The 11,707-nt window shown below is 38.4% G+C and overlaps 3 protein-coding genes across 3 annotated transcripts; 2 read left to right on the top strand and 1 right to left on the bottom strand.

The window, feature by feature from the left end:
- Positions 1-2,512: 2,512 nt before the first annotated feature.
- On the bottom strand, positions 2,513-7,211 carry LOC138894546 (cytochrome P450 71D7-like). The gene is made up of 3 exons (XM_070179250.1): positions 7,119-7,211; positions 4,961-5,014; positions 2,513-3,130 (listed from the first exon to the last, which is right to left on the bottom strand). Exons 1-3 carry the CDS (start codon positions 7,209-7,211, stop codon positions 2,513-2,515), a joined length of 765 nt encoding a protein of 254 aa, XP_070035351.1.
- A 1,629-nt stretch (positions 7,212-8,840) lies between these two features.
- LOC138894545 (uncharacterized) lies at positions 8,841-9,560 on the top strand. Its single transcript, XM_070179249.1, has one exon. It carries the CDS (start codon positions 8,841-8,843, stop codon positions 9,558-9,560), a length of 720 nt encoding a protein of 239 aa, XP_070035350.1.
- Positions 9,561-9,702: 142 nt separating this feature from the next.
- Positions 9,703-10,485, top strand: LOC138894544 (uncharacterized). Its single transcript, XM_070179248.1, has 2 exons — positions 9,703-10,018; positions 10,166-10,485. The coding sequence occupies exons 1-2, from the start codon at positions 9,703-9,705 to the stop codon at positions 10,483-10,485; spliced, it is 636 nt and encodes a 211-aa protein (XP_070035349.1).
- The last annotated feature ends 1,222 nt before the right edge of the window (positions 10,486-11,707 follow it).

Raw genomic sequence — 11,707 nt, 5'->3', positions numbered from 1 at the left:
TATGACCGACTTTGAGATCATCCTGGGCATGGATTGGTTATCTCCGTATCACGCCATCATAGATTGCCATGCCAAGACTGTTACCTTGGCGATGCCAGAGTTGCCTAGATTAGAATGGAACAGTTCGTTTGCGAGTGCATCTAGTCAGGTTGTTTCCTTTCTGAAGGCCCGACACATGGTCGAGAAGTATTTTTTGGCTTATTTTACCTACGTTCGGGACACTACTGCGGAGACTCTGGTGATTGATTCAGTGCCCGTAGTCCAAAAGTTTTCCGATGTGTTGCCTTTTAATCTTCTAGGTATGTCACCCGATCATGATATTATTTTCTATATTGACTTGGCTCCAGGTACCCAGCCTATATCTATCCCACTGTATCGCATGGCTCCGAAAGAGTTAAAGGAGTTAAAAGTGCAGCTTGAGGAACTACTAGCCTAAGGGTTCATCAGACCCAGTGTGTCGCCTTGGGGCGCACCTGTATTATTTGTGAAGAAGAAGGATGGGACAATGCAGATGTGTATTGATTATCGCCAATTAAACAAAGTTACATTTAAGAACAACTAGTTGTTGTCGTGTATTGATGATCTATTTGACCAGTTGTAGGGTGCTAGGGTGTTCTCTAAGCTCGTCTTGAGATCGGGGTACCATCAATTGAAGATTCAGGGTTCGGATGTTCCGATGACTGCTTTGCTGACTAGATATGGTCATTATGAGTTTCTAGTAATGTCCTTCGATTTGACTAATGCCCCGGCGGCATTTATAGATTTGATGAACAGGGTGTTCAGGTTATATATTGATTCGTTTGTCATTGTCTTCATTGATGACATTTTGATCTACTCGCGCAGTAAGGAGGAGTACGAGCAGCATATGAGAGTGGTGCTTCAGACCTTGCGGGAACAAAACCTATATGCTAAGTTCTCTAAGTGTGAGTGTTTTCTAGACTCTATAATTATTTTGTGAATTATTGTATCAGGCGAGGGTATTAAAGTTGAACCCAAAAAGATCGACATAGTTTAGAGCTCATACATGTATACTTGTTTATTTGCTCGTGTATGTTATGATTGGACTGGGTGCATCTGACCGCGCCAGACAGATTGTGTGTGTTACGCATGTGACCACGCCGGGCGGATTGTGTTGTTATGCATGTGACCATGTCGGGCGAATTGTATTGTTATGCCTGTGACCACATTGGGCGATAAATATTGTTATGCTTGTGATCTCGTCGGGCGGATTATACTATAATGCATGTTGCCACGCAGGGCAGATTATGATATTGAGCTTGTGACTACGTCGGGGTGGTAGCATGGTGAATTGGTCGTGCTTGCGTGTGGATATGGATCTATACCCCTAGGGTCACCCTATCATATTTCTCTCTTGATGGTGTACACGTAGTTATTGAGAATACTGATCAGTGGTTTGGAACGGATATGAAAAAGTTGAGGAAATCTGGCCAATATTTTGTTGGATTTTTCATTTCATCTTTACTTGCAATTTCTTTGATCATTTATCTGATTTAACTGCATATCATCTCTATATGTCAAGATATTGACTAAGCAAGGTATTTGATAATTTGTACACATACACACACATATGTTTTCTTACTGAACTTTATGACTTGATTCAAATATTGTTCTGTACCAGGTCAAAAGATGAAACTACACATGTGATAACTAGTATCATTAATAATTTGTGCATCTCTTACCTTGCCGTATTTATTTACGATATTTATTGAGTACATTGGGTTGGTTGTACTCGTACTACACTCTGCATTTAATTGTGCAGGTCCAGGTGTGGGGACCAGTTATCAGCCGTAGGCTTGCTTGTTGGACTATCTGCTAAAGGCGGGGTAGAGCTGCATCCTTGGTCGCAGTTTGACTTGTCCTTTCCTTTCATAATTTTGTTATAGTCCAGACAGTGTATTGATTGTTCAGTTTCAGACTTGTATTCCATTGTAGAAAGTCGTGACTCCGTACTTACCAGTTTCAGGGGATTTACTTTGTATTAGCAGTTTTATTGTATTTTGAACTCACACATATGCTATTTCTATAAATTTTGTTATTTTGTTGCCTTTATTATCATGTTTTGGCTTGCCTAGCCGGTGTGTTAGGCGTCATCGCGACGGGTAAGGATTTTGGGTCATGACAATTAGATTACTATTTACTTCTTAATTCTTCAATTAGTTTTAAATCTATTTTAGATATTTATTTTGGTAAAGGGATATCATTTAATATTTTTAACTAGAACTGGGTTGTAGAGCATAAACATGTCTTTGAGAAAATAAAACCAAAGCTCTCAACATGTCTTACAATACATTGGGGAACAAATTATTTATTTGGTTCGACCGGATTGAAGCAAAACCATATAATCAACTATGGATGATCTTATTCTTTGGGCATTTTCTTGGCATTCTTCAATGATCCAAATGAATACACATACATAAACCAAGCGAGAAGCAGATGAAGAATACAATTGTGTAGGCCGAGCTAACGACATTTCACCATTTCAAGCAAAACATCAAAGTTCTTCATCGTTTCTATGATTTATTGCAACTAAATATAAATCTTGTTGTTTCGCTGCACTTAATCCATGTGATTCAGTCATATCCAAATCTTTTGGATTAGTTCCATATGGGAGTTCCCATTCAAAATGGTGGAGTAACTGCGCCAATGCATGTCGAACATTAGCTAAACCAAATTGCATTCCCGGACAAGCCCTTCTTCCTGCACCAAATGGAATAAACTCAAAGAACTTTCCCATATAGTCAATAAGAGAATTCTCAAATCTCTCTGGTATAAAACATTCAGGATCATTCCAACTTTCTGGATCTCTCGCAAGTGCCCATGCATTGACTAGCACTCTAGTCCTAAGAGGTATGGTGTATCCATCAATATCTGTTTGCTCCCTACATTCCCTGGGCAGAAGAGGAACTGGAGTATGAAGCCTTAATGTCTCCTTAATCACTAAGTCTAGATATGTCAACTTTTCAAGATCTTCTTCATCATTTCTTTTTCCCTTAAAGACTTGTCTCACTTCACTTTGAGCCTTAGCCATAATATTTGGGTTCTTCATCATTTCCGACAATGCCCAAATAATTGTAGTAGATGAAGTTTCACTTCCAGCAATAAAGATGTCCTACAATCAACAAACAAATAAAATAAAGTCAATAAAACACAACTCAATAAAATTTGGGTACTAAAATATTGAAGAGAAATCTTAAAGGGGTTTAGAGCTATATAAACTTCCAACTTTGAGTATGTAAGAATTAGTGGGTCGCGACCTATACAACTTTATATTTTTCCCTCAGACAAGTAATTTACTGCAACTATCTTGTGTTGTTAGGAATTATTAGTAAGAATTAGAAGAGATCAAACAGGCATAACTAACAGTTACTAATACCACTCGGGCATACCTCACAATCACCCGTGCCACTCGTGCATTCCTCACAATCACTCATGCATCCCAGTCACTCAGCACTCGGGACTCGCACTCAGTAGGTACTTGCGCTCACTAGGGGTGTGTACAGACTCCGGCGGGGCTCCTTCAGCCCAAGCGCTATATCAACCCAAATCATGGCATAAATCACTCAGGCCCTCAGCCTATATCAAACATGCTGCGGCGTGTAGCCCGATCTCATAAATATCCTCACAAATCAGGCCTTCGGCCTCACTCAGTCATAAACCTCTCAAGCCACTCGGGCATTTTAGTGAAAACAGGGTATTCAACCCAAAACAACATTTATATGCATTAAATCAAAACATTTATATGCATCAAATAGACTATCAATCGAAAACAGTGAGAGGATAGTAAGAAAAGGCCCAAGGTCCACACAACACTGGCACAAGGCCCAAAACATGGCATTCAACCCAATTTACATTAACTCTTTCTAAAACATATAAGTATCATATAGTTTCAACAAAAAATATGTAACTTTACAGTTGCTACGGGACGGACCAAGTCACAATCTCCAACAGTGCACACCTACACGCCCGTCATCTAGCCCGTGCGTCACCTCGAAATAGTAGAATGATGCAAAAATCTGAGGTTTCATACCCTCAGGACTGGATTTACGATCATTACTTACCTTAAACCGATCAAGTCCCTACTCCGCAGTGCTCTTGCCCGAATCTATTCACAATCAGTACAATACCATCCATATATGCTAATGGAATGAATTCCACAAGAAAAACTATCAAATTAGCCCAAAACCCGAAATTGGCTCAAACCCGGCTCCTGGGCCCACATCTCAGAATCGGGTAAAAGTCACAAATTACGAATACCCATTCACTCACGAGTCCAACCATACTAGTTTCACTCAAATCCGACTTCGAATCGACATTCAAATCCCAAAATTTTATTTTATGAAGTTTCTACAATTTTTCCCAAATTTCACCTCAAAGTACTAATCAGATGATGACATCATTGATATATTCATGTATATTCCAAGCACCAGAACAATACCTGAGTTTCGGAAATGCCCGGACTCGCTCAAACTCACCCCGAAACACACCCGAGGCCCTCGGGACCTAAACCAAACCTACCAACCAATCCTAAAACACCATACGAACTTAGTCGAACCTTCGAATCACTCAAAACAACATAAAAATCACCAAATTACCCTCGGATTCAAGCCTAAGAACTTCTAAACTTACGAATTTCACACCCGATGCCGAAACCCAGCAAACCACGTCTGAATGACCTCAAATTTAGCACACATGTCACAAATGACACTACAAACCTACTCCAACTTCCAGAATTCCATTCCGACCCCGATATCAAAATTTTCCATTGCCGACCGAAATCGCCGAATTTCCAACTTTCGCCAATTCAAGCTTAATTCCACTACGGACCACCAAATCACATTCCGGACGCGCTCCTAAGTCCAAAATACCTAACGAAGCTAATGGAACCATCAGAATTCCAATCCGAGGTCAAATGCTAAAAATCCAAACTTGGTCAACTCACACAATTTAAAGCTTCAACAATGAAATTCTTTCTTCCAATTTGATTCTGAAATACCTGCAAAACCAAAAACGATGATTCACACAAGTCAAAGTATATCATACGGAGCTACTCATGCCATCAAACAACCAAGCGAAGTGCAAATGTTCAAAACGACCTGTCGGGTCGTTACATCCTCCCCCACTTAAATATACGTTCGTCCTCGAACGTGCCCAAAGTTGTTCCAAAAGCCATCAAATCACTGTGTAACATTCCCATGCACATACCCAGGGGTGATCCCACGTCACCCTATCCCATACAGGTCCGATCGCACATCATAACTGAAATTTCTCTCGAATTAACTTTCCAACATCCGAAATTTCCAATAAGATCAGAAGTTCGCATCTACATAACGCATAAGTCTGAACAAGCTGTACCAAAAGCCGTAACCATAACTTAAATAATCAAATTCATGTTTCTCTGTTTTTCTTATATTGTCCCATTCCTATGCCAAATTGCTACGTGTTATACTAGTGTTGTTCAATTTATCGCTCTTATCATGTTTACGGATTTTCTGGTGATAATTGAGTTTTTATTTCAAAGTTAAGATTAATATTATGGAACCAAATGTTGAAATAAGTTTTGTACTTGTTATTCTATCTCCCTGTTATTATTTATGCATTGCATTATGGTAAGGGAGAGTGCTAATGCACGAAGGGTGATGCCGTGCTATATTGTGAGTGTTAATGCACGAAGGGTGATGTCGTGCCATATTGTGAGTGTTAATGCACGAAGGGTCATGCCGTGCCATATTGTGAGTGTTAATGCACGAAGGGTGATGCCGTGTCATATTGTGAGTGTTAATGCACGAAGGGTGATGCCGTGCCATGATATGAGAATTAATGCACAAAGGGTGATGTCGTGCCGTTTCTATTAATTTTATGGTGAGATTGAGAGTAAAAGCACGAAGGGTGATGCCGTGTATTTTTCCTTACTGTATTCACTATTTATGTTGATTCATGGTATATTGACTGCTCCGGTGATCATTCTGTTATAGTTCTTTATCTGGTATTCCCCTCAGTATGTTCCCCTCCTGACATTTCCTGTTTAGTTCTTCATTTCTGTTATTTGCAAATACACTGTTAAATTCTACAGGTTGATTTGTATGTGCCTTGCCTTATCCTCGTCACTACTTCATCGAGGTTAGGCTCGACACTTACCAGTATATGGGGTCGGTTTTACTGATACTGCACTCTGCACTTTTTGTGTAGATTTTGATACCGGTTCGGGTTGATCGAGATTATGCTATTGGTCCGCTGTCCGGAGACTCAAGGTAGATCTGTCGGCGTTCACAGACCTTGAAGTCGCTGTCTATCTTTTTTGTTCTACTGTTTCTTTCATTCAGACAATTATATTTCTTTCATTCAGAATATTGTATTTCTTTCAGACTATTACTTGTAGTAAATTCTAGAATGCTCGTGGATTGTGACTCCAGATCCAAGTGGTAGTAATTAAGGCAGTTTTTATATTATTCCACACTTATTATATTTTATCTTAGCTAATTATTGTTATTGACTGAATGGAAAATATGGATTTGGTCTAATGATTCTCTAACGTTGGCTTGCCTAGCAAGTGAAATGTTAGGCGCCATCACGGTCCCGACGGTGGGAATTTCCGGTCGTGAAAACAACCTAGTTTGTCCTTTTTCATCATCAAATCTGAGTCACAATACGACACAGTGATACTGTCCAGAATTTCTGTTTCAAACATTTTCGGTAATTTTCACCAATATCATGTTTAGTTTGACATGTTAAATCACTGAACTTATATAGATATTTGATTATGTATTTAAGGTATATATACCCTTGTAAAATCTAAGGGGAAGTATTTAAGGAAGTGGACACATTTGGTTTGTCTATGGCATAGACAATTAGAACGTCCTCAAGTTGTGGTTGAACTGTATTGTGGTAAAACACCAAGGTTTGTGTATAAACTTTGTACTCTTTTTACTTGCTGGAATATTTTGAAATAACCTGATATTTTGTTTTTCATGTCTTCAATTAATAGCATTATATTCGTGTTATATTAAGTATTGCAAGATATTTTCTAAATCGCCCACTCGTACGGATTGTTTGATCATTTTGCATTCTTGTTGGGACATTATCCTTCTTGTGGCAGTGACCTTGTCACTCATCTTGGCATGCTTCTTGATTTGGATCTTTTGCCATCGTGACTTTGGATTTGTACTTCGTCTTAAATAATGGAACTTGTCCATGTTAAGTACGAATTAGGAAGCCATTTTTAATATGGTTCTTGATTCTTTTGACTATTGGGTTTTGACCCTACTTGATTTGGGGTTTCGGCCCATTTTGATATCTAATTTTGCTTAGTGTGATGGCATGACGTACACATTGTGCGAAAAATGGATATTTGATAAACTCTCTTGGATTGATAGTATATGCTTTCTCAACTCTTGAATCTTGAACATTGTTATTGATATTTGGAAACACTTCAAGAGTTGATATTTGATACTTTTGATATATTTGTTCACTTGTGTTAAATTATGTTTCATTTGAACTACCTATGATTGAAAATGGGAATTGGAGAAGTTAATGGCTCCAAGCCTAAAGTTTATACGACACTAAGGTTTATGATTAGCGATAGTTGTTTTCTATCGTAGGTAATGTACGGGATAACATTTGAATACGGCCTTATGAAGTAGTCTTTTTGGGAGCACTTATGGAGATCACATTTGCATATGCACCATGATTTTGTACAGTTTTGGGACATGTACATGATATATATGTCACACTTATGTATGTTATTAGGAGGCTTGTTGACCAAAATCTTGTAACTTGAATTTGGTAACTTATTTTGCTGTTTTAGGGTCTGTTAATAACTCAAGTCTTGTAATATGCTGAATTTACACTTTGTCTTGTAAATATGTACAAAGGAGAAAACTAATTTTCCTTTTTATACCCGACAGTTTGAAATTTATGTACAATATAAACGTGCAGTGATGTTGAATGAAATTATAATTTTGTTAGAAAGTTGCTTTAAAGTGTTGACTATTCAAAAAAAAGGGTTATATCATCTTATGCTGATATTTTGACATTGTATTTCATTTTAAGAAAAAATGAAATGAAGAGTATTTTCAAAAATAAAAATATTGCACTTTGAACCTCACCACATGGACCTATTTCTGCTACTAAATTATTCTGAATATTTTTTGTAATTAATATCTTTTTTATGTTGTAAGTAGTAAATTATATTTGTTTCGTAAGTAGCACCCTCCCAAAGGGGTTGCTACAAGTTTTGGTATCAGAGCCTAGGTTTGTGATTCTAGGATTTTTGTTGTCATCGTACCTAATATTTTTGATATTTTCTTTCTGAAAAATGACTTGGAGATTATAAATTTTTTCATACTTGTTTAATTTAATTTGATGTATTCCTTACGCATATGCATCATGTACATGTCCCTAATGCAGTGTGATCTTATCTTTTATAGGAATTTAATATGGTCTCTTCTTCAAATTGAGCTATAGAATCCGTTGATGAAAGTCAGGCCCATTATAATGCTCCACCTCAGCTCCAGGAAGGAGATGAGGTATCTTTGCCAAACCTAAATTATTTTCGTGTTAGTAAAAATGAAGTGGTCAATAATCCAAGAGCAATGAGTCATAATACTCCTATTATGACTCCTCCATTTTAGCAGATGGCTGAGTTCTTTCGTCACTTGGCTAGGACAATGTCAGAACCTAGTGAAATGAATTTTGGAAGATGATGAAAATGGGTGGAGTTGAATTTGAAGGAATTACTGATCCCATGGTAGCTGAATAATGGCTCGAGCGCATGGAGAGGGTCTTTGAACAACTAAAGTGTACTAATGTTGACAAATTTAAGTATGATATCTCTCTTTTACAAAAAAGATGCCTATGATTGGTGGGTAAGTGTACCAAATGCAAAAGCAAAATCTCCGGTGCTGACTTGGGATGACTTTGTGAAAGCATTTGGGGCGAAATATGCCTCCCCCCCCCCCGTCTATTGTGATGCTAAGAAAAAAGAGTTTCTAAATTTAGGACAAGGGAGTATGTCCATTGTAGAGTATCAACAAAAATTTCTCAGTCTTTCTCACTATGCTGGAGGTATTATTGATGGTGAAAGAGACAAGTGCAGAAGATTTGAGGAAGGTTTGAATGGTTACATTCTAAAATCTGTGGCAATCTTGCAACTTGAGGTTTTTTCCAAACTAATTTCAGCTGCTCTTACTTGGGAAAGAATTGACAGGGAAGAAGCTAGTAGGAGAGAATATAGGTTTAGGAAGGGTAATTCAGATTATGGCGGTCCATCCAAGAAGGGAAAGTTTGATTATTCAAAGACTGAAAGTTCAGAGAAGTCATCATATCATAAGCAGAATAATCCAAATTTCTCTGCTGCTAGTACTCCAAGTTATGGCCAAGGCAAAACTTATACACCTAGTTGTGCACAGTGCGGAAGGAATCACTATGGTGCCTGCAGAAGAGCTTCTAGTGCTTGTTTTAATTGTGGAAGTATGGATCATAAAGTGAAGTATTGGCCTAATACTAATCCTCTTTCTTATACACATACAGAGGGCTCAGTTTAAAAGCCTATCATTACTCATTCTCAAGCTAATATCGATGCAAGACCTAGAAATATGAAAGCAGCGGGTTCGGGTGGAGCTAACCAGGCTAGTGGGTCGAGATCTACTGCACGAGTCTATTCTATGAGACAGAAGAATGACCCAGATGGCCCGGACATGGTTGTTGGTAAATTTCACTTATTTGGCATATCTGTTGTTACATTATTTGATTCTGGATCTTCACTCTTATGTTTGCTCATCACTTGCATTTTCTGATACTGTTAAATCTGTGAGACTTGACTTTGACGCGCTGGTCACGAGTCCATTAGGTCATCAGGCTGTTGTTAACAGGATTTACCGAGATTGTCCATTCATGATTCAAAATCTGGTCTTCCCTGCAGACTTGCTTGAAATGCCCTTCCAAGACTATAATGTTATTGTTGGTATGGATTGGCTCTATAGGCACCATGCATTGGTTGATTGTAGGTTGAAGCAAGTGACTTTTAGAACTCTTTCATACTCACACATAGTAGTTCAATGAGAAAGATCATTGACATCTAGTATTATTTCTGCGGTCTTGGCAAGGAAGATGATTTGTCAAGGTTGTGCTACCTATGTTTCTCATATAGTCGATTCACGACTGGGGAGTCCAAGTCTTAAGGACATACCAACCGTGTGCAACTTTCCTGATGTATTTCTTGATGATCTTCCTGGGTTGCCTCCAAAAAGGGAGATTGAATTTCCTATAGCGCTTGTCCCTGGAACTACTCCTATTTCTATCACTCCTTATAGAATGGCTCCAACTCAATTAAAAGAGTTGAAGGCTCAATTGCAAAAACTTCTTGAGAAATGTTTTATCTGTCTCAGTATTTCGCCTTGGGGAGCTCTTGTTTTATTTGTGAAAAAGAAAGATGGCACTCTTAGGCTTGCATTAATTACTGATAGCTGAACAAGGTAACAATCAAGAACAAATACCCACTGCCTAGAATCGATGACTTGTTTGACCAACTGAAGGGTGCCAGCTTGTTCTCAAAAATTAACTTGAGGATATTATCAGTTGCGTGTGAGGGAGCAAGATATTCCTAAAACTGCTTTTAGGACTAGGTATGGCCATTATGAATTTTTGGTAATGCCATTTGGTTTGACAAATGCTCCTGCTTCATTTATAGATCTAATGAACCGTGTATTCAAGACTTACCTTGATCAATTTATGGTGGTCTTTATTGATGACATTTTAGTCTATTCCAAGAATAGAGGAGATCATGATAAGCATCTCCGGATTGTCATGCAAATTCTGAAAGAGAGGCAACTCTACGCGAAGCTTTCCAAATGTGAATTTTGGCTGAGTGAAGTGGCATTTTTGGGGTATATTGTATCAGTTGAAGGTGTGAAGGTTGATCCTAGTAAGATTCAAGCTATTGTTGATTGGAAAAACTCCTAAAACTCCAACTGAGGTCAGAAGTTTCTTGGGTTTAGCAGGATACTATAGGAGGTTCGTGAAGGGCTTCTCTATTATAGCTTCTCATGTGACCAAACTTTTGGGGAAAGACGCCAAATTTGTGTGGGATGACAAGTGTCAAGAGAGCTTTGAAAATCTCAAATCCTTGTTGACACAAGTTCCAATACTTTATTTTCCAGATGAAGGGAAAGATTATATGGTATACAGTGATGCATCTCACCGTGGCTTGGGTTGTGTTTTGATGCAAGAAGGGAAAGTAATTGTGTATGCCTCTCGAAAGTTGAAATCTCTTAAGTTGAATTATCCCACTCACGATCTTGAACTTGATGCCATTGTTTTTGCCTTAAATATTTGTCACGACCCAACTGGAGGGTCATGACTAGCACCCGGGCCATACTTGCCGAGCACCAACGTACATTTTATCTAACCTTCCTTATTATCTTTAAGGGCCGACAAGACCAATATAAATGAAAGACATGGATCATGAACATCCAACAATGAAAGATAATGTCATGAACATACGTAACATGGGACGACAAGACTGTCAAGAAACTATATATAAGGTACGAGCTACCATGGTGCCATGAAAGACTATACAACAAAAATCAGCCGACAAGGCATTCCAAACCATACATGAGTCGACACCTGTCTATGAGCCTCTAAAAGAACATAAGTGCTACAACATTGCCGGAACAGGGCCCCGACATACCCA

This window comes from Nicotiana tomentosiformis, chromosome 6, assembly GCF_000390325.3.
Source record: "Nicotiana tomentosiformis chromosome 6, ASM39032v3, whole genome shotgun sequence".
Taxonomy (NCBI): Eukaryota; Viridiplantae; Streptophyta; class Magnoliopsida; order Solanales; family Solanaceae; genus Nicotiana; species Nicotiana tomentosiformis.
This window is presented reverse-complemented; position numbering and strand designations above follow the sequence as displayed.

What these genes read in the sequence shown, in the direction of transcription:
- LOC138894546 (XM_070179250.1), bottom strand. Translation starts at nt 7,211, where the DNA reads ATGGACAAGTTCCATTATTTAAGACGAAGTACAAATCCAAAGTCACGA. An exon ending in ATGCCAAGATGAGTGACAAG is followed by an intron (nt 5,015 to 7,118) that starts GTCACTGCCACA and finishes TTGGTTTTGCAG; the next exon opens with GTATTTCAGAATCAAATTGG. An exon ending in TTGTTGAAGCTTTAAATTGT is followed by an intron (nt 3,131 to 4,960) that starts GTGAGTTGACCA and finishes TGTTGATTGTAG; the next exon opens with GACATCTTTATTGCTGGAAG.
- LOC138894545 (XM_070179249.1), top strand. Translation starts at nt 8,841, where the DNA reads ATGATATCTCTCTTTTACAAAAAAGATGCCTATGATTGGTGGGTAAGT.
- LOC138894544 (XM_070179248.1), top strand. Translation starts at nt 9,703, where the DNA reads ATGGCCCGGACATGGTTGTTGGTAAATTTCACTTATTTGGCATATCTG. An exon ending in GCACCATGCATTGGTTGATT is followed by an intron (nt 10,019 to 10,165) that starts GTAGGTTGAAGC and finishes TTTCTCATATAG; the next exon opens with TCGATTCACGACTGGGGAGT.